General features: G+C 42.2%; 1 protein-coding gene across 2 annotated transcripts; it reads left to right on the top strand.

The window, feature by feature from the left end:
* Positions 1-1015: 1015 nt before the first annotated feature.
* On the top strand, positions 1016-24711 carry GLT8D2 (glycosyltransferase 8 domain containing 2). 2 transcript variants are annotated; one of them, XM_084648440.1, is made up of 10 exons: positions 1016-1552; positions 9907-9951; positions 13064-13159; positions 14308-14476; positions 15869-15986; positions 18250-18334; positions 20568-20680; positions 21404-21570; positions 23132-23244; positions 24484-24711. In XM_084648440.1, the coding sequence occupies exons 2-10, from the start codon at positions 9933-9935 to the stop codon at positions 24654-24656; spliced, it is 1053 nt and encodes a 350-aa protein (XP_084504566.1). In that variant the 5' UTR covers positions 1016-1552; positions 9907-9932; the 3' UTR covers positions 24657-24711. The 2 variants fall into 2 exon arrangements, with proteins under 2 accessions (XP_084504566.1, XP_084504565.1); XM_084648439.1 differs by lacking the exon at positions 1016-1552 and adding an exon at positions 6865-7242.
* Positions 24712-25301: the final 590 nt, after the last annotated feature.

Below are 25301 nucleotides of genomic sequence, written 5' to 3'. Positions count from 1 at the left end.
CCCATTCTCATTCCCCACCACAATGCTTTTGAGTCTGCACACACTGCAGCTTTTCCCTAACTCTAATACATTTTACAGTCACCGCCACTTGTGGCTCACATTTCAGTTCTTAATAGGCCCACTGTATAACAGACTGCTGGGGAAATGACAGTGGGAAAAGGCTACTGTAACCTACAGGAACAAGCCAAGCAGAAGCAGCTCCCTGAGGAAGTGAGGGAGATCACTGTCTGTGACAAGCTATCTGTGCGAAGAGAGGAAGGTATGGGAGAGGGGATTAGGGAAATAAGGACACTTACTCTTGTTCAATCTCTATATGCAAGGTAACGTATTTGCATATACACCTATGTACCAAAAAATCAGCTTTAAAACCAGGATGAATGGCTGCAGCGCCAGATCCTCAGCTGGCCAGAGCTGCCAGATCCACATCTGGCCACCCCTTTTCTCTGCCCTCTCTGTCCCCTCAGGGGAATGCGGCTACCGCCCCATGGGAGCTGTAGGGCGCAGTGCAAGCCCAGAGCAGTGGGCAGCCGGGAGAGAGATGGGACTAGCTAGCGACCCCTGCCCGGTGCCTGCCCGTCAGAATTTGCAGCTGTGCTGGTGCTAAGCATACGCCTACTAACTGCTCAGCAGCACGGATGTGCTGAGCATGCTCAGTAACATCTGCTGAAGCCGCTGCCCTGACTCTGACCTCACAGTCACTTGGACAGACAATCTGCTCCCTGCTGCTCACAGGGGTTGGAAGGCTGGGAGCAGATTTGGGGAGCGGGGGTGGGCTGAGTTTGTGTTGGGGAAGCGGACCACCCAGGAGGGACAAACAGCTGGAGGCAGGGGGCAGAGAGGGGCTGAATCAGGGATGGGCGGAAGCAGGGGTTGGGCATGGGCACTGCCAGTCAGGGGGTGGGGGGTGACAGTTATCCACCCCCAGTGGGGAGAGCCAGCTGTCACGGCTGCAAAAATAGGATGTGAGGGGCAGAGGGGCTCCCTCTTACCCCTCTCCCTGTAGGACGGTACCTCTCTTAGTACTCTCTTCCCAAGGCTGTGCTGTTAAAGGCCTAGGCAAGGCAGCTCTTCCCTATCTCACCTGATGCACTATTGAATCAGTGTGGAATAGTTTATGACCGTGCACTGCATCCCTCCACAAATTCTAATTATCATCCATGTTTTAGTGTTTAAAAGAATCGCTTCTCCATTTCTATGTCTGGATACGTCTGGCAGCTGTTCACAAAATTGTCTGAGCTGCTCTGGTTACCTGAATTGGGGTGTCTTTTTCTTGTAGTTCACTGTAAATGTTGTTTCACTCTGTCATAAATATAAAGGGAAGGGTAAACACCTTTAAAATCCCTCCTGGCCTTATTGGGATCCAGGAGGTGGGTGGGCGAAGCTCTTTCACCTGTAAAGGGTTAAGAAGCTGGAATAACCTCGCTGGCACCTGACCAAAACGACCAATGAGGAGACAAGATACTTTCAAAGCTGGAGGGGGGAGAAACAAAGGTTCTTTCTGTCTGTGTGTTGTTTTGCCAGGAACAGAAAAGGAATGGAGTCTTAGAACTTAGTAAGTAATCTAGCTAGATATGCGTTAGATTCTGATTCCTTTAAATGGCTGAGAAAATAAGCTGTGCTGAATGGAATGTATATTCCTGTTTTTGTGTCTTTTTGTAACTTAAGGTTTTGCCTAGAGGGATTCTCTATGTTTTGAATCTGATTACCCTGTAAGGTATTTACCATCCTGATTTTACAGAGGTGATTCTTTTTACTTTTTCTTCAATTAAAAGTCCTCTTTTAAGAACTTGATTACTTTTTCATTGTTCTTAAGATCTTGGGTCTGTGTTCACCTATGCACATTGGTGAGGATTTTTATCAAGCCTTCCCCAGGAAAGGGGGTGTAGGGTTTGGGGAGGATTTTGGGGGGAAAGACGTTTCCAAGTGGGCTCTTTCCCTGTTATATATTTGTTAGATGCTTGGTGGTGGCAGCAATAAAGTCCAAGGGCAAAAGGTAAAATAGTTTGTACTTTGGGGAAGTTTTAACCTAAGCTGGTAAAAATAAGTTTAGGGGGCTTTCATGCAGGTCCCCACATCTGTACCCTAGAGTTCAGAGTGGGGAAGGAACCTTGACACACTCCTTTACATTATTTGCTTTTCAAAATGTTATTTTTTATTTCTTTTAGCACTTCATCGTTAACATTGTGCAGATGGATGTCTTGCTATTGAATTGATATTTTAATAGCAAATAATCATTGAAAATATTGATCGTTGCTAGTAGCTTCAGCAATCACATCTCCCAGTGTTTCTAGTGCAATGCTTCCTGTTTGTACTGCAACATTAGTTTTTTATTCTAAATTTTTGTTCTTTTTTCTTTTTAAATCACGAGTTTATTCTTTGGGATCACGTGACTTTAAGGCTGACTGATTTTCTGGTTTCGTGTAAAAATTTCTTCCGTTTCCTTTGACCCACCAATGGGATTGCCTTTGTCAACCGTTATTTTGCCTCTTTATCCAGGACCCTAGTGCTAATTTTCACACAATCACTTATGTGTAGAACTTGGTTCCCAAATATTCACCACAGGCCAGATTTTTAATGGGTGAAAACACCTAGATGCTTTTGAAAATCCCACTGGTTGCCTAAATACCTTTAAAAATCTGGGGCAAAGGGCATAGGTGCTGGAACTAGGGGTGCTGCGGGTACTGTGGCACCCCCTGACTTGAAGTGTTTTCCATCATATCCAGGGTTTACAGTGTGGTTCAATGGCTCTCAGCACCCCCACTATACAAATTGTTCCAGCACCCCTGCCAAAGGGCGCTATACTATCTTGTATGAAATCCTTCTCAAAGGCAAATTTCTACTGTAATTTTTATTGAATATAGGTATACAACCCTGCAATAGATTGATAACCACCAGTATTCAAAAATCATGAATTTGACACCTGAAAGTCATGACATTAAAATAAATAAATAAATGAATACATTGGGGGCATCTTTTAATTTGTCTTTTTGTTTCTGAGACTTTAGGGTGCATTAGCTTCATACTTTTGCTTCAGTGGGGACTTAGACACCAAACTCTGTGAGGTGGTGGGGCTTAGCGCACACCTCTCTAGGCAGCATCTCCAATTGGTTGGCTTAGGCAGCTCCCCACCTAGAGTGTTGGCTTTTGTGGATCCAACTCTGAGGTCTCTCTCTCTCCCTCCCTCCCCCCATTCATTGTATAGGGAGCTTAGGTACCTAACTCATGATTTGTGAATCACAGGGGTGTTCCTGTGACTTTCCTGGTGCTTAAAAGCTAGGCATTATGAAACTGGGCATTGTAATGCCTAAGTCCCTTTGTGAATCTAGCCCTTAGGCTTTTTTCTCCCTGCTAAGAAAGGTGAAATTTGTTTTGTTCAGTATGGGCTAACACTAATGTGTGGATCTCTATTGAGGTTAAAAACACAGTGAGGGCAGGGCACTTTGATTTTAGAGCAGTGAGGAAAAGGCATAAGAAAACAGAATAAAATCAGGGGGCAATATGCTTATATGTTTGTGCCAAAGTAGAGAAGTGCAAATTTTTTTCTGAAAACTTGATCAATGTGTGTAACAGTGACAAAGGGGGCAGAGGCGAAGTTTGTATAAGGAACAATAGTGGATTTTCCACCTGATAGCTTGTGTTTAAAATGTATTCGTTAAGTATTTCAAATACTGTTCACAATGTTTTACAATAGTTTAAATGTTTTGTGTACATTAAATGTTTGTTTACTGTAAGCCATTCAGTTTCTAATCTACACTGGAAAGAGACTAATAAAGAAAATACAATACCTTCATTCAAGATTTAACATATAATAGACTTGTGGTTTAACTCTGTAGAATGCTTTTCCAAATTATAAAAATACCTTTCTTTATTTGTGTCCAAATGTAAAACAGAGATTTCACAATGGCAGTAAATTGTGATGGGTGTCCCCCTAACCATCACAATTTACTACCCCTGATCAGGAGATGGGGAAGGGTAAGAGTTAGCAAATTGTATCAGGTGTATCCCCATTCATCACAATTTTCTATCTCTAGAGCAGAGGATGGGCAAAGCTAGAGAGAGTAATTTCTGACAAGTGTACCCCTGTCCATCATAATTTTCTACCCATGGACCAAAGGACAGGGAAGGGTGAGAGGTATCAAATTGTGCCAAGTGTAACCACATCCATTAATTTGCTACCACTGGATTTGAGGATGGGAAAGGTGGGAAGTAGCAAATTATGACTGTAGCAGTTTGTAACATTATACTAAACCTGCGGTGGCCAACCTGAGCCTGAGAAGGAGCTAGAATTTACCAATGTACATTGCCAAAGAGCAACAGTAATACGTCAGCAGCCCTCCATCAGCTCTCACCCACCCCCGCTCCCAGCACCTCCCACCCGATCATCGCCTCCCCCTCCCTCCCCACACCTCCTGATCAGCTGTTTTGTGGCATGCAGGAGGCTCTGGGGGGGAGGGGGGAGGAGCGAGGGCATGGCAGGCTCGGGATGGGGTGGGAAGGGGTGGAGTGGGGGTAGGGCCCATGGCAGAGCCAACGGTTGAGTAATGAGCATCCCCGTCACATTGGAAAGTTGGCACCTGTAGCTCCAGCCTGGAGTCGGTGCCTAGACAAGGAGCCGCACATTAACTTCTGAAGAGCTGCAGGTGGCTCTGGAGCCACTGGTCGGCCACCCCTGCGCTAAATTGCTGTCTGACGGATTGTGCTACCAGTAGAGATGTTCTTTTGCTCCTCTGTCACAATTTGCTACATCTTGCCTTTCTCGTTGGTGGAGAGGTAGCAAATTCTGACGTGGGTTTTTTGGGGGGGATACTACACTGGCCATGAGGGGATATGGGTGACGTGATCCTGGGGGCTCCTCAGCAGCCCCTCCCACTAAGTGAGGGTCAGACATCACGGGGGGACCTGAACACTTGGTCATTGGGAGGAGGGGGCCTGGGACTCCCCAGCTGCCTGCTGTCCCCAGGTGTGGGGCAGAGCTCCGGCTGCTGTTCCCCTGGCAGGCAGTGTCGGGGGAGGCTTTTCCCTCTGTGCTCAGCTCCCTTGCCCCGCCTGGGAAGGAGCCTGGCCACAGATCAGTCAGGGCAGGGAGGGGTGTTTTGAGTCAGGGGAATATTCTGTCCCCAACTGCAAGCGCTTCTGGTGAGTGGGGAAGGGGCTCAGAGACCAGCTTCTCTGTGGCATGGATTGGTCCCCTCTGGCTCTGCCATGCTCTGCCCTCCCATGGGAAAGGCCCAGGTGCCTGACCTCATGACCCTCTGCTGTTTGGCCCAAATGGCTGAAGTTTTTCAGCCACTCCGGATACATTTCCTCAAAAAACTTCCAGGTCAGGGCAAATGCTTGAAGCAGAGCAGGGCCCAGCCTTCCTGCCCTGCTGCCCAATGTGCTCACTTCATGGGTAATCAGCCACCTAGGGCTGATCTACATGAGAAATTTATAGGGGCATAGCTACCTCTCTCAGGGGTGTGAAAAATCCACTCCCCTGAGAGGTGTAGTTAAGTCGACCTAACCCCCGATGTAAACAGCACTAGGTTGAATTCTTCTGTTGACCTAGCTACTGCCTCTCGGGGATCTGGGTTATTTCCACTGACTGGAGAACCCCTCCCGTCAGCATAGATAGCGTCTACATCTACGGATTACAGCTGTGCCTCGGTAGTGCTTTAAGTTTACATATACCTTTAGTTTGTTGCCTGGAAATTAAAAAATTCTATCTTCAGAGGCTCCCTAAAATCTTGCGTTTTGTCTCAAGCTGTATTAATACTTTAAAAAGAGTTTAGAATAGTATGTACAGTATGATGCTACTGGTATAGAATAGTAGTATAGTATGATACTTCTTTCAATACTTCCTCCTGAAAGCCCCATGGTTTTATTGTAAAGAAAATATTTTAATGGGGAAAGGGCATTTGACTGGTACAAGGGGAGGGAGGAAATTCCAAGCACAAGAGGTGGCATGGAAATAGACATGGAAAAAAGAGTAAGAAAAGGTTCAAAGAGGGTGTCAGGAGGGAAGGTATATCCACATATAGTAATCACTTTTGACATTCCAAATTCCCTTTTTGTTCAAACCAAACCCCCATTCCATAACTTCCCCAAGATTTGGGAGGGACAGAGTTCAAAATCACAACCCTCATTCAGAGCTGAATTTTGTAAATGTCCCCTAGTTTTATAAAGAGACAAACCAACATCATGGATGTGAACGCTTTTGAAAATGTTAGCACGTTTGAAATCCACATTACATTTTTACATCTTGAGCTTGACTGTAATAGAAACTGTGATAAAACAATAGAAAAAATCCGTAATCCAAAAAATAAAAATAAATTGTTTCTGTTACAGTAGTCCAGTGGCAAAGTATCAGTACTAAAGATTCCAGCAAAATTCCAAGGGTAAAAGCCTGGCCCTGTTGAAGTCAATAAGATTTTTGCCATTGATTTCATTGGCGGGAGGCGGGGGAGAGATTTCACTGCAAATGTTCAGGCTTTGCTGTTATTGAGATTACAATTGGTTTATTTTTTTTTTTAAATGTAACCTGTCAATAAGGATGCTAAGAAAAAAGCCAGCCTAATACCTTTAATCCACAGCGATTGTTAAAGACACATATCATGCTGTCCTTAATTGTGAGTATTTTCTAAGAATTAATATACTTATTGATGTCATATTAGTGTTCACAATAGTCATGTATTATGTTAATACATTGGATTTGTGCCCATTCTTCTTACTTGATTCTTGCTTACCAATAGTTATCTCTTCATGATTACCAAAAATAACAATTAAATAAAGATGTAACTCGAGACCATGTGATTGTTGAAGTTGCTTCTGGAGGTATTTGCTTTTTCCCCCATCTGGACTTTTGTTTCCTATGGGATTTATTTGCAATCTGCCGGAGGAGGATCTGAGGGGAGTTTGCCAGATCTGGGGCTGCATCATTCAGCACATCTGGAAGTGGTTTATGGGGCTCTTTCACTCCGTCAGTGCAATGTCTGGATTCTGAGCAGCTTCTCAGAGGCAGAAAAAGGAAAGAAAAACCAGCACCTCTCCAAAGTACACTTGAAGGATTTGAAAAAGGATTCCCAATTTAAAAGCATTACTGTGGCCCTTTAAGGCTCATGTACCTAGGATTTCCAAGGGGAGTCATGGGCACGGCAGTTTTGGCATGAGTACTTGCAGTTTTGGGTGAGCTAGGAACCGAGTGTTGTCGCCTTGTAATTCTTCTGGAGAAAGAAGCCGTGAGTGCTGTGCTGCGTTTGAAAGGTAAAGACTAATTAAGCAGGAAATATCTAAACAGTAATGTCACTGTTTCATGTGCAGCTTTCCCTGCTGCCGCCCCTCATTTTGTTATATGATCTGGCAATTGTGTCTAGAGACGTCAGATTCCAGTAATCCGCGTTTAGGAAAACTAGGGGTAAATGTTTGCAGAGTAACAAGTCGTGTTCATTTCTTTCTTCAAAAGCTACAAAATGCAGGCCACTGATATTAAGAATCTTTTCAAATATTGAACTAAAACTTTTATTATATGTGAGTCTTTCTAGGTTTGGATTTTAAAGATTAAAAACTTGGAGTGATTCGGAGTGCTTTAATTATTTCTGGAGCTAGTGTAGGGTTCTGACAGGCCAGCTGCACATCGTAGTGACTGCAAGTTACATTTACAGTTTGGGACAAATTCTAATTGCAAGAGTGACATCCTGGTCCTATTGAAATCAATGTCAAAACTGCCATTGATTTCAGTGAGGCCAGGATTTCACCCCAGGAGTGAGAATTTTGTCCACTTACAAAAATTACTGATTCAAATTTCCAGACTAGAAAGGAAAAAATATTTTGTGTTCTGTGCACAAGAGAGGAGATTTCTAAAGGCAAAGCTCTTCTCTTGACTGATCGCCTGATCTACTTACATATGTAAATCAAGGGGGTTCTGTGCATATGGAGAGAGCAGAATATTGGAGTCTAGATAAACTGTGCAGATCTGGTAAGAATTTAGCCCTAAGATAACAATTACCTTACACTATGTTTATTAATCTGTTTTTTTCAAACCAGTCACAATATTTACATGCATACAGACTGTTCTGTTTATGTGTTCTGTTTAGAATTTAACTTGTCAATCAAAATTGGAGACTGACTCGAGATCTTTCGTAAACTCAGAATTAACCAATAAGACATAACTGTATTTTGTGACTCAGCTTTCAAGAATTCATTCCACTCTAGCCTCCTCTCCCTTCTCAATTAATCAAAATGAATTATATTTAAAAATAACAAACATAATATCTGTATCTCCAGACATGAAAATATGGAAAAAGGGGGTTGAGATGCCATGAATAGCTACATTGCTAGAGGGAGAAATGTCACAAGCGTACATTGTTTTCTTTTTAGCCTGTGGTGCTGTGTAGTTCTTGTTGGTTTTAATTTTTGATATCTCATCTCATGTCTTCAATAACTTGTTTCCTGACCTTTCAGTTTGCTTTCATAGGTTTACCAGCCTCAGGAGACTGGAATGTAAAAAGAAATTCCCCTTAAACATATTGCTCCAGGTTATGACTGACCCTCCATAGGTGTAGTAGAGGGGCCAGAAGGCTAGCTGTGCTTGGGAGCATGAGGAATGTGGACTGGCTAGCACCAAAGGCAGCTCTTACTAGGGACAGGAGAAAGGCCTTGGCTGTGCTCCTGGTACACAACAAACTGTTGTCATCAGAGCCCTTGCAGGAGTGTCAAACTAATTCATCCTTTTTGTTTCCAAATGTGTGCCTAGCGGGGTATTTTATTTTTAAAAAGAACGGTTTACAAGGGATTTTTTTAAAGGCCTATGTCCAGAGAAGAAACAAAATAAGTAATATTATGTTTTTTTAAATGATGCAACACAACATCTGTATGATGAGCCCATCATTAAAATCAGTGGGAGTTGTGACAGGTCTGAATTTGGACCCATAAATTTAAAAATAAATCATAATCTGATTTTTACTATTAAGATTTTCTAAATTTGTACTCCCTAAAGTACAAAGAAAAAGGTAATTTGGCTTCCAAAATATAAGTAAATGTGGGATTTTTCCATAAATGTCCATTAAGGGGATTTAATACTTTCCTCAGAGGCATCTGATACTGACCACTTTCAGCTCTTGACGACAATTACAGTTTTAAGGAAACTTCTAGTTGCTCCAGTGCTATAGATGATGTGGTTAAAACGCTCGTGGCCAGTCCACACCAACGCTCTCCCCTTGTTGCTAAGACCTGTTGAATTATGCTGTCCCCTGGTTGCTGTTACCTGTGAAATTACACTGATGTTATCGCAGTGGTGGAAGAGTTCCCTAAAATTGTCAGTGCAGACACAGCCCAAGACAGAGACAGGATTCTAGGCTAGATAGATCCTTTATCTGATTTAATATGGCAATATCTATGTTGCTGTGTGTTTGATTATAACAAGATCTAGAAATGGCATTATGGTGTTTACATTTGTTGTTCTGCTGTATGAGGAGTCAAGGATAATTTCAACAGATTAAAATACCTACAGATGCATTTTGTAAACACATTGTATATTTGGATGTGTTTTATTTTCTGTTTTACATTAAGAAAAAAATCTGTGTTATAAAATGTATGTATTGCTGATATAAGTGACTGTACTGAGTTTATCAAAACATTACTTGTTTCACTATAGTTATATAGCTTTGAAACTGGTTCACGTATTTAAAACATTTTTGCGTTTTAATTTCTGGATTATATAAAGTCATAAATGGTTGCCCAAAACATTGCAAATGTAATATGTTTCCATGAAAAGCTTTTCAATGTTAGGATCCAATCTTGCTTCCATTCAAGTCAAAGGCAAAACTAATGGTGCAAAACTGAACCCATAAAATACTAAAGAAATATTCATCACTGTGTTTATAACTTCTCTCTTTCTCTCTCTCTTTTTTTTTTTTTTTTGGATTACAGATCACAGTTCTTAACCAAAGGAACATATGGCTCTGTTAAGGAAAAGTAAGAAAGATTCAGAACATTTCAGTATCAATTTGATTCACATATTTTTTTGAACAGCTAGATAAAGATCATGTAAAAATTTTACAGGAGATTGTATAGGAGCGTTGCATGCTAATTTATTACTCCAATTCTGCAAAGCACTTAAACCATTCCTAACTTTATGATGAGTAACCCCTTCCCTGATCAGCAAAGCTTAAGCATGTGCTTAACCCCATTGAAGTCAATGGGAATACTCACGTGCTTTGCTGTATTAAAGGCTATAATGACAGCATCTAATCCTGACACATGCTTAGCACCTGCACATTCCATTGAAGTTAATAGGCCAGATTCATAAATGAAGTGTAATGTGGTGTAAATTAGAAGTTAGTAAAAGTGGGTGAGTCTAAACTGATGTAATTTATATACTGAGTGTCTGGTAATAGATCTCAAGGGGAGTAAATTTAAAATGTGTGGAAGAGGCTAGTTTAACATTTTCCTTCTATGTGTTTTCCTATGACCTGCCTCTCTTCCAGTCTTCGGTGTGGAAATTATACAAATGTAGACTGTCTTATATCTGCTCATCGATGTGTAACTTGCATCATCTTGCGCATCCGTTCTGAATTTGAATCAATGGAGAAAATCTTGAGAGGTGCCACTCTGTGTTGGCCTGATTGACACTGAGAACAGTGAGGCTGTAGAATGGCTTCTCATCAGGTTCACAGTTAGGTCCGGTGGAGTTATAGAAGCTCTTGCATGTAAGCAATTCCACCTCCTCCTATACCCGTTTGCAGAACCTGATCCTTCTGTCTTCCCCATGGAGGAGCCATGGAAGCTACTGCAGTGTTGAGGCAATATTAAACCGCATAAAGCAGTATGCAAGAGTGAGACAGAGCAATCCAGGGACTGGGGCTCACTCTGAGCCTTCCAAAAAGTGGATGGTTGGGAGTTTGAAGGGGCTATGCTAGCTCCCAAATTCCAGTTTTCTTGGAACATGGCGACCCTCAATGTGGACAAGTCCTTTGCTTGCTTGGCTAACAGCTCTGTTGTGATGCTATCAGTTGGTTCCATAGGCCACTTGCTTCCCTTGTTGTCAGTAAGCTGCTCTCCATCCCCCAAGCAGGAACATCTTGAGAGGCACTGCCTCCCACTTGACATCACTTACCAATATAGCAGAGGGGATGGATTCCTGGAATTCTGCCTCTGGGGGAATGGATGGATCTTTTTGGCTATGGAGCAGCTCTGTGGCCACTACTGAGGAGGAGGGCTCCATATTCAAGACACAATTAATGCCTTCGGGTGCTGAGCTTAGCTTTCCTGCAGAGCTCTGGTAGATGCTCAGCACCATAGTTAGGATTTGGCCCAATGGGATTCAGGGTTCTCAAAACCCCTCAGGATCAAGCTAAAGTGGGTCAGACTGTGCCCTCACTAGATCCATGCAACCCCACTGAAGTTAATGGGTGAGATCCTCAGCTGGTGTAAACAAGGATACCTCCACTGACATTCTTGAGCTATGCTAATTTACACCAGCTGACAATCCCGCTCAAAAGATTTTTACAGGTGTAACTGAGGGCAGAATTCTGTATTCTATGTTTTTTGTATATTTTGCCCATTCTGAGAACATTTATGATGCTACATAACTAACAAAATAGAATTGAAGATGACGTTCAGCAAGTTCATTGATGATGATGATTTACCTTTAGCCTTTCCAGTAACATCCTTCTCAGTCAGGGGTGATTTATGTTAGATTGCTTAAGCATTCAGTCCAAGACAGACTCTGGTAGAAGGTGAAAAATCCAAATATAGAGTAAGGCATTTGCTTTTTGTATGCTTTGATTTTGCTAAGTAAAGTACTTGAATCAAAATATTTATACCTTTACAAATATTTGGAACATGCACAGTTTCTGTGGCATGCCGAGTTTATTTTTGTAATGCTTTTAGAGTTATCCTCAAATAGACCTTGAATAGCTGAACTAGTTCATTGACATGCTTCACTGTTTGAAGGTCTACCCAAAGAGGTTTGAGATAAAGGAAAGGGACAGGTAGTGTTAATTCTGAAATCCTATGGCAACTAGAGGACCACAGGGTAGCCAGAAAAAAAGTTCCAAAATCAGTTTACGTCTTTTTATACGTCTTTTACACATTTTAAAATCAGTACATTCAGTTATACAAACAAAGAAAAATGGTGCACTTTTTCGTTACCCTCTAGATATGTGTATTAGACTTCCAAGTGACCTCATAATTATGTTCTCTTCCTCGTCCTTCCACTTTCATCCCCCTCCCTGTGTTGTCAGTTCCTCCTTAGCTTAGGACCTGATTCTGCAAGGAGTTATTACTGAATATAGTACTTATTACCACATATACGGCAGGCTGTATTACCTTTTCCAAGCAATGACTGCTGGGGATGATGGACAGCATCCTGTCCCCCACCTGCCCACTGCTCCCTCTGCCCACCTAGCCCTACCCATGTTTGGGCCATAGAGTGTATTTTTTGAGGGGTAGAAGAACTGTGAGGTCAGAATCACAAAGGTGGCTGAACCAGCATTCTGTGTGGGACAGAGGATACTCATATTGGTATGAAGTAGATAATATCCCACTCTGGGGATGGAAACAGTTTGCAGCACCACTATAGAAAGTGTGTTTGAGACCATTCCCCACCAAGCCTGTATCTTGCTTTCTGTAACTATGATGAAAATGGATTTCTCTCATCTACAAAAGCAGTTAAAATAATTTTCAACAATAGTTAAGGAGAAAATTGGGATAGAACCTATGGCTGCCAACCATTTTCAGCAACAGGCAATTTTCCTAGGGTAAGTAGCCGTTGAATAAGAGGCTTAACGATTTCACAGTTTTCCTATTTTGGAAGTACTTGCAATCAGAACATCCTTGAAAACCAAAACATCTGGAAAGAACTGACTACAGAGTCCTGATTATACTGGACACAGGCTACAGTGCGAATTTCTAAATAAATGTTACAAGCAGTTTCTGTTTTTAATTCAGTCAAATGGCAAATGAGATTTTCAAAACAAATACAGAAATACAGTAAATGGCAGTCATGTAGCTGGTAAAATAAAAATACAGATATATGAACAATTAGCATTAATTTTTATACTAACCTTTGTCCTCTTTATTTCAGTTAATCAGATCTTATTATTCCTACTTGTTTTGACCATCTGTGTCATTCTGTATAATAAAGTTCACAAGGTGCCATCTACATTAAATAATGAAACAAGTAAGTAGCTCATTATTTTATTCTATTCCATTATTTTATTCTGGTTTCTGTTCCTGCTGTAGGATAAATAGGAATTTATAACAGAATCGCTTGTGTTATTTTGATGTAATCTAGGACCCAGAACTGTTCATTTCTAGATCAGCTGATTTGAGTAATACCAGGTCAGTAGTGGCTAAGAATATCCATTGTGATTCAGGGCTTGATCCAACTCTCCTTGAGGCCAATGAGAATTCTTCCATTGACGTCAATGGGATTTGGGTCACATTCTCAACTTTTGCAGAGACTAACGGAGAAGTCAATTGGTAACAACTGTGAGGATGTTTTTTAATGATGGGAATCTGCCTGCTTGGGAATAGATTGAGACCACTAGTTCATTTCCAACAGGCTATCAAACAGCGGCAACAGGTAATAACCAACCTGAGCCAGCCAACCACTAACTAAGGACTTGTCTACACTAGAAAGTTTTTCTGCTTTAACTGTACTGAGTGCAGTTATCCTGGTGTAAAATGTAGGGAATAAACTGTACCAGTATAAGTCACTTTTATAGGGTATAACTGCTTTCACACTAGGGATTTTACTAGTATAACTATGTTGATTAAAAAAATCACACTCCTAAATGACATAGTTATACCAGTAAAACTTTTAAGTGCAGACCAGATGTTAGGGGTGAAAGGCTTCAGATCTTAATCCAGGTCTAAACTACGGACTTCTGCTGGCATAAGTCAGGGTGTGAAAAGGTGTGATTCTTGAGCAACAAAGGTGTGTTGGCAGAAGCCCCTTGTGTGGACACAGTTATATCGGGAAACCCATGTTTTTAGAAGTTATAGCTTGTTTAACTGGTGGGAGGTGATTATAATGTACAATGCACAGCTGCATCCACACAAGAAGAGCTTTGATGGTGGCGTATCTCGGTGCATTCCTAATCAGTAAAGCTCTTTTAGTGTAGACTTAGCCTTGGTGTTTATTTTGGTATTTATGTGCACCAATCGCAGTACTGCTAATCGCGTTCCCCAGCTCTTCACCCCTTAGCAGCTTCCTGAGTGCTGTCACACTTTTGCTCTGTTTCTAGTTTATACAATTCAGAGACTAGGTCTGGTATAAGATGGTGCTGAATTCTGTACAATAATTTGGGTTTTTGCTATATGCAGTTGATTTGGAGAGTCCCGAGGAGATGGAAGAAGAAATTCCAGTGGTGATATGTGCTGCTACGGGTAGAATGGGCGCAGCTGTAGCAGCAATCAGCAGCATCTACAGCAACACGGATGCTAATGTTTTGTTCTACATCGTTGGCCTAAAGAACACAATTCCACATATCCGGTAACGGGATTTACCAAAACCGATTCATTCTGCTGCTTAGTTAGGGCCAGATTGTTACTGGGCTTTGCATGGGTGCACAGGGATTGGGGCAGGGCCCAGGGAGTCATTCCTCCCTGCTGTGCAAAGGCCATCACAGTCACAGATCCTGCAGTCCCCTGGGTACAGGGACTGCTGCTTGCTAGGGGCACCAGCCACCCCAAAAGGGGACTAATCTAAGCCAGCCCTGCACCAACTAGTGGTAGAAGGGAGGCCATGCTGCAAGATGGTACAGTGTGTGTGTTTCTCCTGCACAATCCTTCCCTCTGGCTTTGCACCGCTCCGTATTCAGGGCTGCGCCTTCAACTTCAGAGGCGAACAACAGAGAGAGTGGGGCTAACACAGAAAAAAGGAGAGGTAAAGGTTATAGATATGGGGTCCAACCATGGTCATACAAAGTTGTAGATATTGTTTAAAGTGGGGTGCATTGAACCCAGGTGCATACCAAAGAGGAATGAGTCCATCAGTGTAGGGGCCATCTCAATGAAGAAACAAACTCATTCAGGAGTCTCTCTCTTTAGCACTTTTATATAGCCTTCATTACTATAGTTTCTTTACATTCTTTAATGTATTTGTGCTCCCAACACATCTGTGAGGTAGAAAAGCCCTGTTAACACCATTTTACACATAAGGAACTGCGGTCCAGAGCCTCAAAAGTATTTGGGCTTCTAACTTCCTTTAAAATCAATGGAAGGTAGCAGTCAGAGGGCATGTGTACACTTACCTCCAGAGCGATCGATCCAGCGGGTTGATTTATCGTGTCTAGTGAAGAAGTGATAAATCGACCACCTAGTGCCCTCCCATCAACTCTGGTACTCCACCGGAGCGAGAAGCGCAGGCAGAGTTGATGGGGGAGCATCAGCAGTCAACCTACTGCAGTGAAGACACCACAGTAAGTAGATCTAAGTACGTCGACTTCAGCTACGTTATTCATATAGCTGAAGTTGCGTAACTTAGATCGACTCCCCCCTTCCCCCCCAGTGTAGACCAAAGCTAAGTACCTTGGAGGAACTGGGCCAGAGAGAATAAGTGACTTGCCCAGGATGACTCAGGAAGTCTGTGGTGGAGCAGGGACTCGAACCCAGGTCTGGAAGATCATTAAACGGTGCAAATACCTGTCAAGATGAGGCTCAAGAAGAGAATCTCGTACAGAGCTGGTCACAGAATGAAGTAAAAAGTTGTGAAAAAAATACAAAAAATTGTATTTTTTTTTCATTGAAAGTTTTTTGTGTTTTGTTTTAAAACCAGTAGTCTTAAATATAGTCAGGGCATGTGCCATTAAGCACTCTGACATTTGATACTGAAGATCTCTGTGGTTTTCTGTAACACACTTTTATCATTTCTCTTTCATCTCAGAAGATGGATTGAAAATACCAAATTGAAAGAAATAAAGTATAAAATTGTGGAGTTCAACCCTATGGTACTAAAAGGAAAAATAAGACCAGATGCATCACGCCCTGAGTTACTCCAGCCTGTGAGTAAGCACATACCACACATATCACCAAAACAGAGCTGTCATAGTCTCCAAGATTTTAATGCACATTGAAGACTTCAAATCTTCTTTGTGCTCTGCCCCTTTATACAGAACCACAGGGGTATTAGAGGCACCACACCAGTTGGTGGTAATGTTGGATGGTTTTCTTATTAGACTAGCATTCCTCCTGTGGCAAGTGCTTCTACTCCACATTGTTGCTCTCCTGCTCTATCTCCTGAGGTACAACCCCCTTTATATGCTGTAGGACATCCTTCCTTGTGGATGACCTGACTTGATTAAATCCTGGTCTGACCTGGGTTAAATCTTGGCCAGGCCATATACTTGGGCTGGCCAGCGGGGAAACCAAGCTTAACTAGCACTTTAGAGATCCATAAAAATAACACTTTTGTAGAGATGTAATCAAAATAATCACTCTTACTGCCTTGCCCTCCGAGACTATAACTCCTAACAGAGGATTACATTTTTTTTCTTACATATCACTCAGAGAAGAAACCAACAATTAAATGTTGAGACATTACTCAAAGAGAGGAGATCATTGCAGCAAAGTCCCTGCTAATTTGCCCATCTTCTTGCATGGGGATGTTGTCAGTTTGGGAGCTTAACCCTGGGGCTTATTATTATAACTTTAAGAACTTAAACTCAGCTGCAACCCTGAGCTGACTATGTTGTGGGCTAGTGATTCCCTCCCAGCATAATTTAGAGCCTGAAAGCTACTCTAAATTCCACTGGCTGCCTGCAACTGCTAGTGACTGATGTGGAAGACAAGAACTGCTAAAATGCAAGGAAGCTGCAAACTTGTCCCCTTTCTAGCGTTGCCAACCCTCCAGTATTTTCCTGGAGTTTCCCAGGAATTAAAGATGAATCTTCAATTAAAGATTATGTCGTGTGAAGAAACCTCCAGCCAAAACTGGCAACCCTCGCTACACTCTTTTCCTCTGCAATGCCCCCTGCTCCCACAGTAGGTACCGTGTGAAGTATAGGATTTGCTATGTGCCACTGGTGGAATCCCTTATGCTGGGGTGATTCTCCTGTGGTTGGCTGTGCTGCCTTTAGGAACGCTTTGTGCTGAGAGTGCTGTGAAAAGCTGCTACCCTGCAGTGGAAGATCTGGGTAGGGTTGCCACGTGTCTGGTTTTCGACCAGAACGCCTGGTCAAAAAGTGACCCTGGTGGCTTTGATCGGCACTGCCGACCAGGCCGTTAAAAGTCCGGTTGGTGGCACGCCAGGGGCCCAGGGCTAAGGCAGGCTTCCTCGGCGCCACGGTAAGCACCGCTGGGACCCCCACTCCACCCCAACCCCACCACAGAGCTGCACCCCCAGCTGGAGCCCTCACCCCCTCCCGCACACACACCCTGCACCCCAGCACCCTGCTCCAGTCTAGAGCCCCCTCCTGTACCCCAAAACCCTCCTCCCCAGCCCTCACCCCCTGGAGCCCCCTCCTGTGCCCCAAACCCCTCATCCACAGCTCCACCCCTAGCTAGAGCCCACAGCCCCTCCCACGCTCTGAACCTCTCGACCGCCTGGAACCCCCGCCTGCACCCCCAGACAGAGCCCTCACCGCCTCCCACACCCCAACCCCCTGCCCCAGCCCAGTGAAAGTGAGCAACAGAAGGAGGGGGGATGGAGCGAGTGGGGGTGGGGCCTCAGCGAAGGAGTGGGACACAGGAGTTCAGTTTTGTGTGATTAGAAAGTTGGCAAACCTAGATCTGGGCCACTGTGAATAAATACTGACCACTTGGCCTATTGTATTTTTAAAATTAAAGTGGCAGGACAAATCTCTGAATGTAAGCAGACTAAGTCTGAGACAGGGAGAAAGGTGATCTCCTGGGGCGTCTCTAACATTATCTTGTGGCATTGTGGGTCAGATGCACGCCTGTTGTGTCACCATTGACTTCATCTGAGTTATACTAAGGAAGAATATGGACCCCATGTGCTTTAGCATAATCCCAACATTTGACAGAGAATCTGTAGTTAATATTTACAAAGTTGTTGAGTGAAAGCTTGGCCCCTCTGAAGTCATTGGGAGGAATTTCCCATTGACTTCAGTGGGGCCAGGACGACATTGTCTTAAAGAAAATATGGAGGCAAGTTCAAAATTGTGGCAATCAGTAAATGGTCGTTGGACAATATACAGTGATGAGGTGACTAAGTCACATTTGAATCCTGAAAAAGACATTCAAGATGACTGCATTAAGCCATTGTGCCACTTACCGTCTGTCATTTTGATTGTTTTTTTTTAACAGCTGAACTTCGTTCGATATTATCTCCCCCTGCTTATCCACAAACACGAGAAAGTCATATATTTGGATGATGATGTGATTGTGCAAGGTAAGCTGTCATCCAAAAATTCTTGGAATGTAGCAGAAGTTTGCCGCAGGAAATTCAGCTGCTTTAATGCTCACCAGGAAATTGAGGATGTTGTCTGGAGTGCTGCACTTATGACAGCTTCACACTCCCCCTTACATAGTATTTAACAAAGGAAAAGCAAAGGGCCAATTTCTACTTTTGGATATTTGATCCTGATCGTTGGTGTGTGGGTGACTTTCAGTGTTTATGGCATCTGATCAGTTGCTGTGCATGAGTGTACGAGGCAATTTCAAGAAGCATGGTTTCACTAGAACAGGCCGCGATACTCCTCTCTAAACAGACGGACTCGACGTTTCCTATTTTGTTTGGTAGATGTGAAGATGACCTTCAATCCCCCCATCCTTACCCCAAATAACTGCTTATTCTTGAGAGAGAAGAATTTACTCAGATCAGGTTGTAAAAGACCCTGGATCCTGTTGCTCTGAGCACCCTCAATTCCTATTTATATCAATGGAACCTAAGGGCACTCAGCACCTCACAGAATCAGGCTCATTGATACTGTATCTTATGGTTGATAAAGACAAATCAGGAAACAATTCAAATGCTGGAAAATTCCTCCACATCCATACAGCAAAAGCTAAGTAGAGGCAGAGTTATCTTCGTCAGGTGGATTTCTCAGTCTGTTCATTCCTTTCTTTGCCACTTTCTCTGTTCTTTCTTCCTGCTAGTGTTGATGTCTTCTCTTGTTTTGTCTTTTTTTCCCCTTCAGCATTCTTCCACATCCCTGTTATTTTATAGCACCTTTCATCCAAGGATCTCAGAAGTAACTTTGCAAATGTTAATTAATTAAACCTTATGAAATCCATATGCAGTAGAGCGTCCAAGGACATTGGGTCAAATTAATCTCTGGAGTAACACCTTTGAAGTCAGGGGAATTACAACAGCAAAGAGTTTTTGGTTCATTTTGTTTCCAACAGCTTTTGTGCAGTTTTTCTTGCCTTCAGATGTAGATTTCAGAGCAGCAGCACTTAAAAGGGCACTGTTGATCACTTTTTAAAGTTGGATTTGTTTTCTTTGCCTTCCCTTCCCTTTCGATAAGCTTGATGATGCAATTTCTTCCACCTTATACTATTTGGGGAAAAAATAGATTTCCCCCTCACTTGCATACACCTTTCCAATGGAGTCAACATCTCTGCCTTTTTTATTATCAATAATATTAGCAGGAATATTAACTGTGGAACAAATTCTGAAGTCTTTGCCTAGTCAAATCTCCCTTTGAAATTAATAGGAGTTTTGCAGAGGAAACACTGAATATGGATTTCAGGATTTAGCTCTATAGAAATAGTATTTGTTAGCTACGTGCTTTCTGCAAAGCAACAAGAGGTTCACACACTGAATTTTGGTGTGTCACACCAAAAGCATTGCTTTTGATTTTCTTGTTGTTTTGTTTTACATCTCACAAAACAGAAGCTGTTTAGAATCTAGAGGAAATTCCTTCCCAGAGCATAACAATTTTAAGGTAGGTCAATTTTGAACCATAAATAGGTTAACAGTGTCCCTTCAATTCAAACACTGTCCCATTGTGGGACATGAATCCTATTTCAGGTTTTCAAACAAACTGGTGCGTTGCCCCTACAAGATGATGCAGTTCCTGCTCATTTCCAGGATTTGGATTACCTCATGCTAATATTGCTCTATTTGGGGTCCCTAGCAAATCAAAACAGATTTACTTCATCACTGGTATAGCCAGGAGCACTGTGAACATTTTAGCTGCTGGAGTTAGTCTATGGATATTGTGAGCCCACTTTTCAAGCAGCGAGGCCTAGTATCTTAATAAGATATAGCGAAATAATGCCCTAAGAAGAAAATCTGCTCCCCTGAACAAAATCCCAGGTAACCAAAGTGGGATGTAAGGGGAAAGGAACACAGTCCCCCATCCAGAGGCAAGGTACGGACATGCACATCTGTGCACCCAGGCTACAGCTCATGTTTGGACCTTCAAATCCGCATGTAGGCACCTTAAGTATAGATGAATACATGCAAATGTAGGATTTTGACTTCCAGTTACAGGACCTATGTTTGAAACTAATGCCCACAGAGCAAAATTCTGCCTGCCTTACATCCAAGCAATCCCTTGACATTGATAGGGTTGTACCAGTGTAACTGAGAACAGATATTGTCCTAAACAGCTCAAAGGACAGATACATGGCAATGAAACAAAACCATTCTTAGACTCCCAATTCTGTATTATCAGGTGACATCCAGGAACTGTATGACACAAAGCTAGATCCAGGCCATGCTGCAGCTTTTTCAGACGACTGTGATTTGCCTTCTACTCATGAAATGGTGAGAAGTGTAGGAATGCAGGTAAGATGTTAGTTTTAAATTCAGATTGTTGATGGATTTTTTACCTACAGATTTAACATGATTTTCTTCATCCCAAAATGAAAGTTTTCTCAGGGTAAAGTGTAGTATTTGGATTTAGATACATAGTTTAGTAAGGGGAATTGTTTCCTGTAATCATCTTAAGATGCACTGTCTCCTGATTCTTTTGCAGTATGTTTTGTATTTTACTAAACTCTTCTTGTTTTGGTAGGTCACATGTGCAACATATTTAGAAGAGAGTATTGATAGGATTGATATTAGACTTTCTGTTAACTGAGAGGGAGTGAGGGTTGAACTTTGTGGGCTGCTCAAAAGATATCGTTTGAAAACCAAATCCTGAGTGGTACGGAACATCTGCAACTGCCATTAAAGTCCAGTAGCCTTACGATAACCACACTGGTCTTACGCTAGATCACCTAGAGTAAGGTGTAAAGGGAGAAGAGGAGTGGGTCAAAAGACAAAGCCCTGTAGGACTCCCATGGAAATATCACTAACACATAATGATTAGAATATCCTGTCCTTTAGCCTTGTGCCTCACACTGAAGTCAAGGCAGGTAATAATCATCTAGAAATCAAGTTCTCAGAGCTTATTGTTCAATGCCTATGTATTCTGCATGTGCATGAGGTAGATTCAGCTGCATCTAAGTATATCTAGACATAAATTAGATTTATAGTAGAGATATATATAATTTTCCTTCTCTCTAGAACACATACATGGGATATCTGGACTACCGGAAGCAAACAATTAGAGACCTTGGCATCAGCCCCAGCACTTGCTCCTTTAACCCTGGTGTAATTGTGGCTAATATGACAGAATGGAAGCACCAGCGGATTACAAAGCAATTAGAAAAATGGATGCAAAGAAATGTAGAGTATGTACAGATATCAAAGTCTTCACTTTATCCTGACTGAATGTGCTGTTTAAAGTTGGATTTTCTGTTCATTTTTCAAAGGTCCATTACTTAAGATGTGCTTCCTTTCACAGATCGTAAGGCAAGATAACCTTATGTTGCACAATTTCCACCTGTTTTAATCCAACTGCAGTCACGAACAACATCAAGTGACCACTTGGGACTCTGCAGTCTTGTGCTGACTCAGCAAGCCAGGCCTAATCCTGAGAGCTGCTGAGCACCTGCAGTTTTCATTGTGGATGATCAGCCCCATTCAGGATCAGGCTGCTTAGGGGGAGGGCTGATCTCTCCTTCTTGCAGTGGGCCCTATAAACTGCAATGTCAGCAATACTGGAAAGGGGACAGTTTTTTTTTACACAACCCAAGAACCATTTCTTAAACACAAAAAAAAAGGCCATTTTTCTTCCTAAAAAGATAAGCCATAATTTACATAAACTGCTGAAAATCAGAAAAAGACCCAACCCTAAGAAGCTGTAAAAAGTGGCAATTCCACTATGAGAAGTGGTGGGGGTGAGGGACGACTATGGCATTCTCTTTAAAAACCAGTGTATGGTCAATGACATGAGTCTATTCACAAAGTATTTGTGGTATCAATCCATTGTCAGCGTGTGTTGGTAACTTGAATGTCACCTGCTGTATTCCGCACAGGGTAAGTCGAACTGCAGTAAAGCAGAGCTGAAATGAAAATGGATCACAGTGTTGACCACTTGTCAGTTTTCTGCTACCCTGGGAAAGCAAATGAAAGCCGGGGAAGGAAGCACAGAGAACCAGGGGAGGAAGAATAATATCCTGGGACCAACAGCTACAACTACACTGCATATGAACAGAAGCCTTCCCCAGTTCCCTCCTTCCTCTCTCACTTATTCTGCATGTCTCATTTGGCCTAACACTTGATTTTTTTTATCCCTTTTTAATGCTTAGAAAAATACCCATGAACACTAAAGCAAATTGCTGTAAAGATATAACAAAGGGTTTTTACATTTTAAAGTGCCCACACATTCTCTGTACCTGGCGTTTGAGCCCCCAATAAAAACACCACTTCCAGGTCTCATGTGGACTACCTTTTGTATCTGTAAATGCTGTGCCAGTCATTTAAACTTTAGCCACTTCTGAACAGGGGTTGGCTTCATTTTAGGTCAGGTTCTGAGTAGCCCCTCATTCTGAGAGGAATCCCAGTGATTTCATTTCTGCCACCCTGAGGCAACCCATTGATTTTGCTGGGACTACTTACAGAGTAAGGTACGACTCAGCATGAGTAAGAGTGGTAGACTTTGGCAAGATTTCTTATACAGCACCAAACATTGTCCACAATTAGAAGAAGAAAAATCTGTAAGTGTTGGAATGCCAGTAAAAAGGTGCATATTTCAAATTAGGTAAAGAAGTAGCGTTTCAATCTATACAAAGCAGATTTTAATAGTAAATTAGGTAGAGCATTACTATTTATTGCTTTTGCCTTCTGGTTTTGTAGTAAAGTTCCTTTTCATTTCAGGACTTTGAGCTGCTCTTTTTTGCCTTTTCACAGAGAAAACCTCTACAGCAGCACCCTTGGGGGAGGTGTGGCCACTTCTCCAATGCTCATTGTATTCCATGGAAAATATTCCACTATTAATCCCTTGTGGCATGTGCGACATCTTGGTAAGTATGTTTCATTTCAAAACACTCTGGGCTGGAACAAAATACAAATAAGATTTAAGGACCCTATGGATGATTTTGCTCATCCTCAGTACACTACTTTATGCCTCAGATCCCACATCACTGCTCTGCACTCATTCCCCTTCCTTCCAGATTCAAAATTAGCCCTTTATCGCTTTCCTTGTCCTACTATAGCTATTTACTTGAAGCTTCTCCTCCCTCCCAGTCTTCAAATTAATCTCATTCCTGGAAGATATTCTTTAACCACACAAGTTATTGGGCTCAATACAGGGGTGAAATGTAACCACCAATGACATGCAGGAGGTCAGGCTAGGTGATCTGATGGGTCCTTCTGGTATTAAGCTCTACAAAGCCAGGGGCTGAGAAGCAGTTGCAGGCTAAATCACCTGTAACAGCCCTTGGGCTGGGATTAAAGGTGGAATAGGTATTTTACACAAAGAGCTAGCCAGATCTTATTGGCAATAGCGGGCCACCTCCTCCTATTTGTAAAGCAGCCTTTCATTTGTATGGCCCTACCAAATTCATGGTCCATTTTGATCAATTTCATGAGAGTTTAAAAATCATAAATTTCATGATTTCAGCAATTTAAATCAAAAACGTGTTGTAACTGTAGGGGTCCTGACCCACAAGGAGTTGTGGGAGGGTCGCAAGGTTACTGTAGGAGGGGGTTGTGGTACTTCTGCCCTGCTGCTGGCGACAGCACTGCCTTCAGTGCTGGGCAGCTAGAGTGGCAGCTGCTGGCCAGGAGCCCAGCTCTGAAGGCAGAGCTGCTGTCAGCAGCATCTCAGAAGTAAAGATGGCCTGGTGTGGTATTGACACCCTTACTTCCATGCTGCTGCCTACAGAGCTGGGCCCTTGATCAGCAGCCACCCAGCTCTGAAGGCAGAAGTATGAGTGGCATGGTATGGTATTGCCAACCTTTTGCACTGCTGCTGCTGGCGGGGTGCTGCCTTCAGAGCTGAGTGCCAGGCCAACAGCCCCCACTTCCCGGCCACCGGCTGTCGCTCTCCAGCCACCCAACTCTGAAGGCAGCGCAGAAGTAAGTTTATCAACACTCTTTTACAAAATAGCCCATCATGTTTAGTACCAGTAAAAAGTATACTAATTCGTGTATTTTTTCTTTAAATCAGTTTTAATAAAAGTTGTACTTTAATTGCATAGTATCTTCCAATACTGAACTTTATGAAAGCTAGAGATTTATTTATGTTTAAAACCACACAGGGTGGAGTCCTGATGCCAGGTATTCAGAGCATTTTCTTCAAGAAGCTAAATTACTTCATTGGAATGGAAGGTATAAACCTTGGGATTACCCTAGTGTTCATAATGACCTATGGGAAAACTGGTTTATCCCTGACCCATCAGGGAAGTTCAAAATGATTCGTCCCAATAGCTGATACTGAAAGACATCTAAAATGTTTATGCTTTTAAAAATAAATCCGTTTCCAGCAAGATCGTAATGGATTATTCTATTTCTATACCATACTTTGCAATACAGTTTATCTTCTGTGTAATATAACTATTGTGTAAAACTGTATGTGTAACTGATTTTACAAAACTAACCCTAAGTATTTAAGCTTCACCCTAAAAATAAATGTTGAGTTAATGTACTGGTATGGGGGTAAAACACACATACAAACTTCAGATTAGCTTGAGTTTCTAGTAATATTGTGAGATATGTTTACTTGATTAAAGACATTTTAAAATGTTTACAAATATGAAAATCAGGACTAAACAGAATGGGTTTTCATGCAATGTTTTGTATCCTCTAAAGAAGATTCCACTTGCTTGTTGAATCTATACGAGCAGTACTTAGTGCTGAGTACAAGATGTTTTAGCTTTCTAGTCCTGTTTTTTTTAAGCAGCATTAAACCAAAATGAATGAAAAACATTTCAATAGGTCTAATTTTCTTTTTCAGTGCAGCCACTTAGTGCTTCTTTTCAAAACACTATAGTGAAGCCATTCAGCAGGTGTTTACATGCATCATAATCAGATCCCATCACTAGTCAGAGGGCAAAATATCACACTTTAACGCAATAAG

This window comes from Lepidochelys olivacea (assembly GCF_965140295.1).
Source record: "Lepidochelys olivacea isolate rLepOli2 genome assembly, chromosome: 1".
NCBI classification, from domain to species: Eukaryota; Metazoa; Chordata; order Testudines; family Cheloniidae; genus Lepidochelys; species Lepidochelys olivacea.
This window is presented reverse-complemented; position numbering and strand designations above follow the sequence as displayed.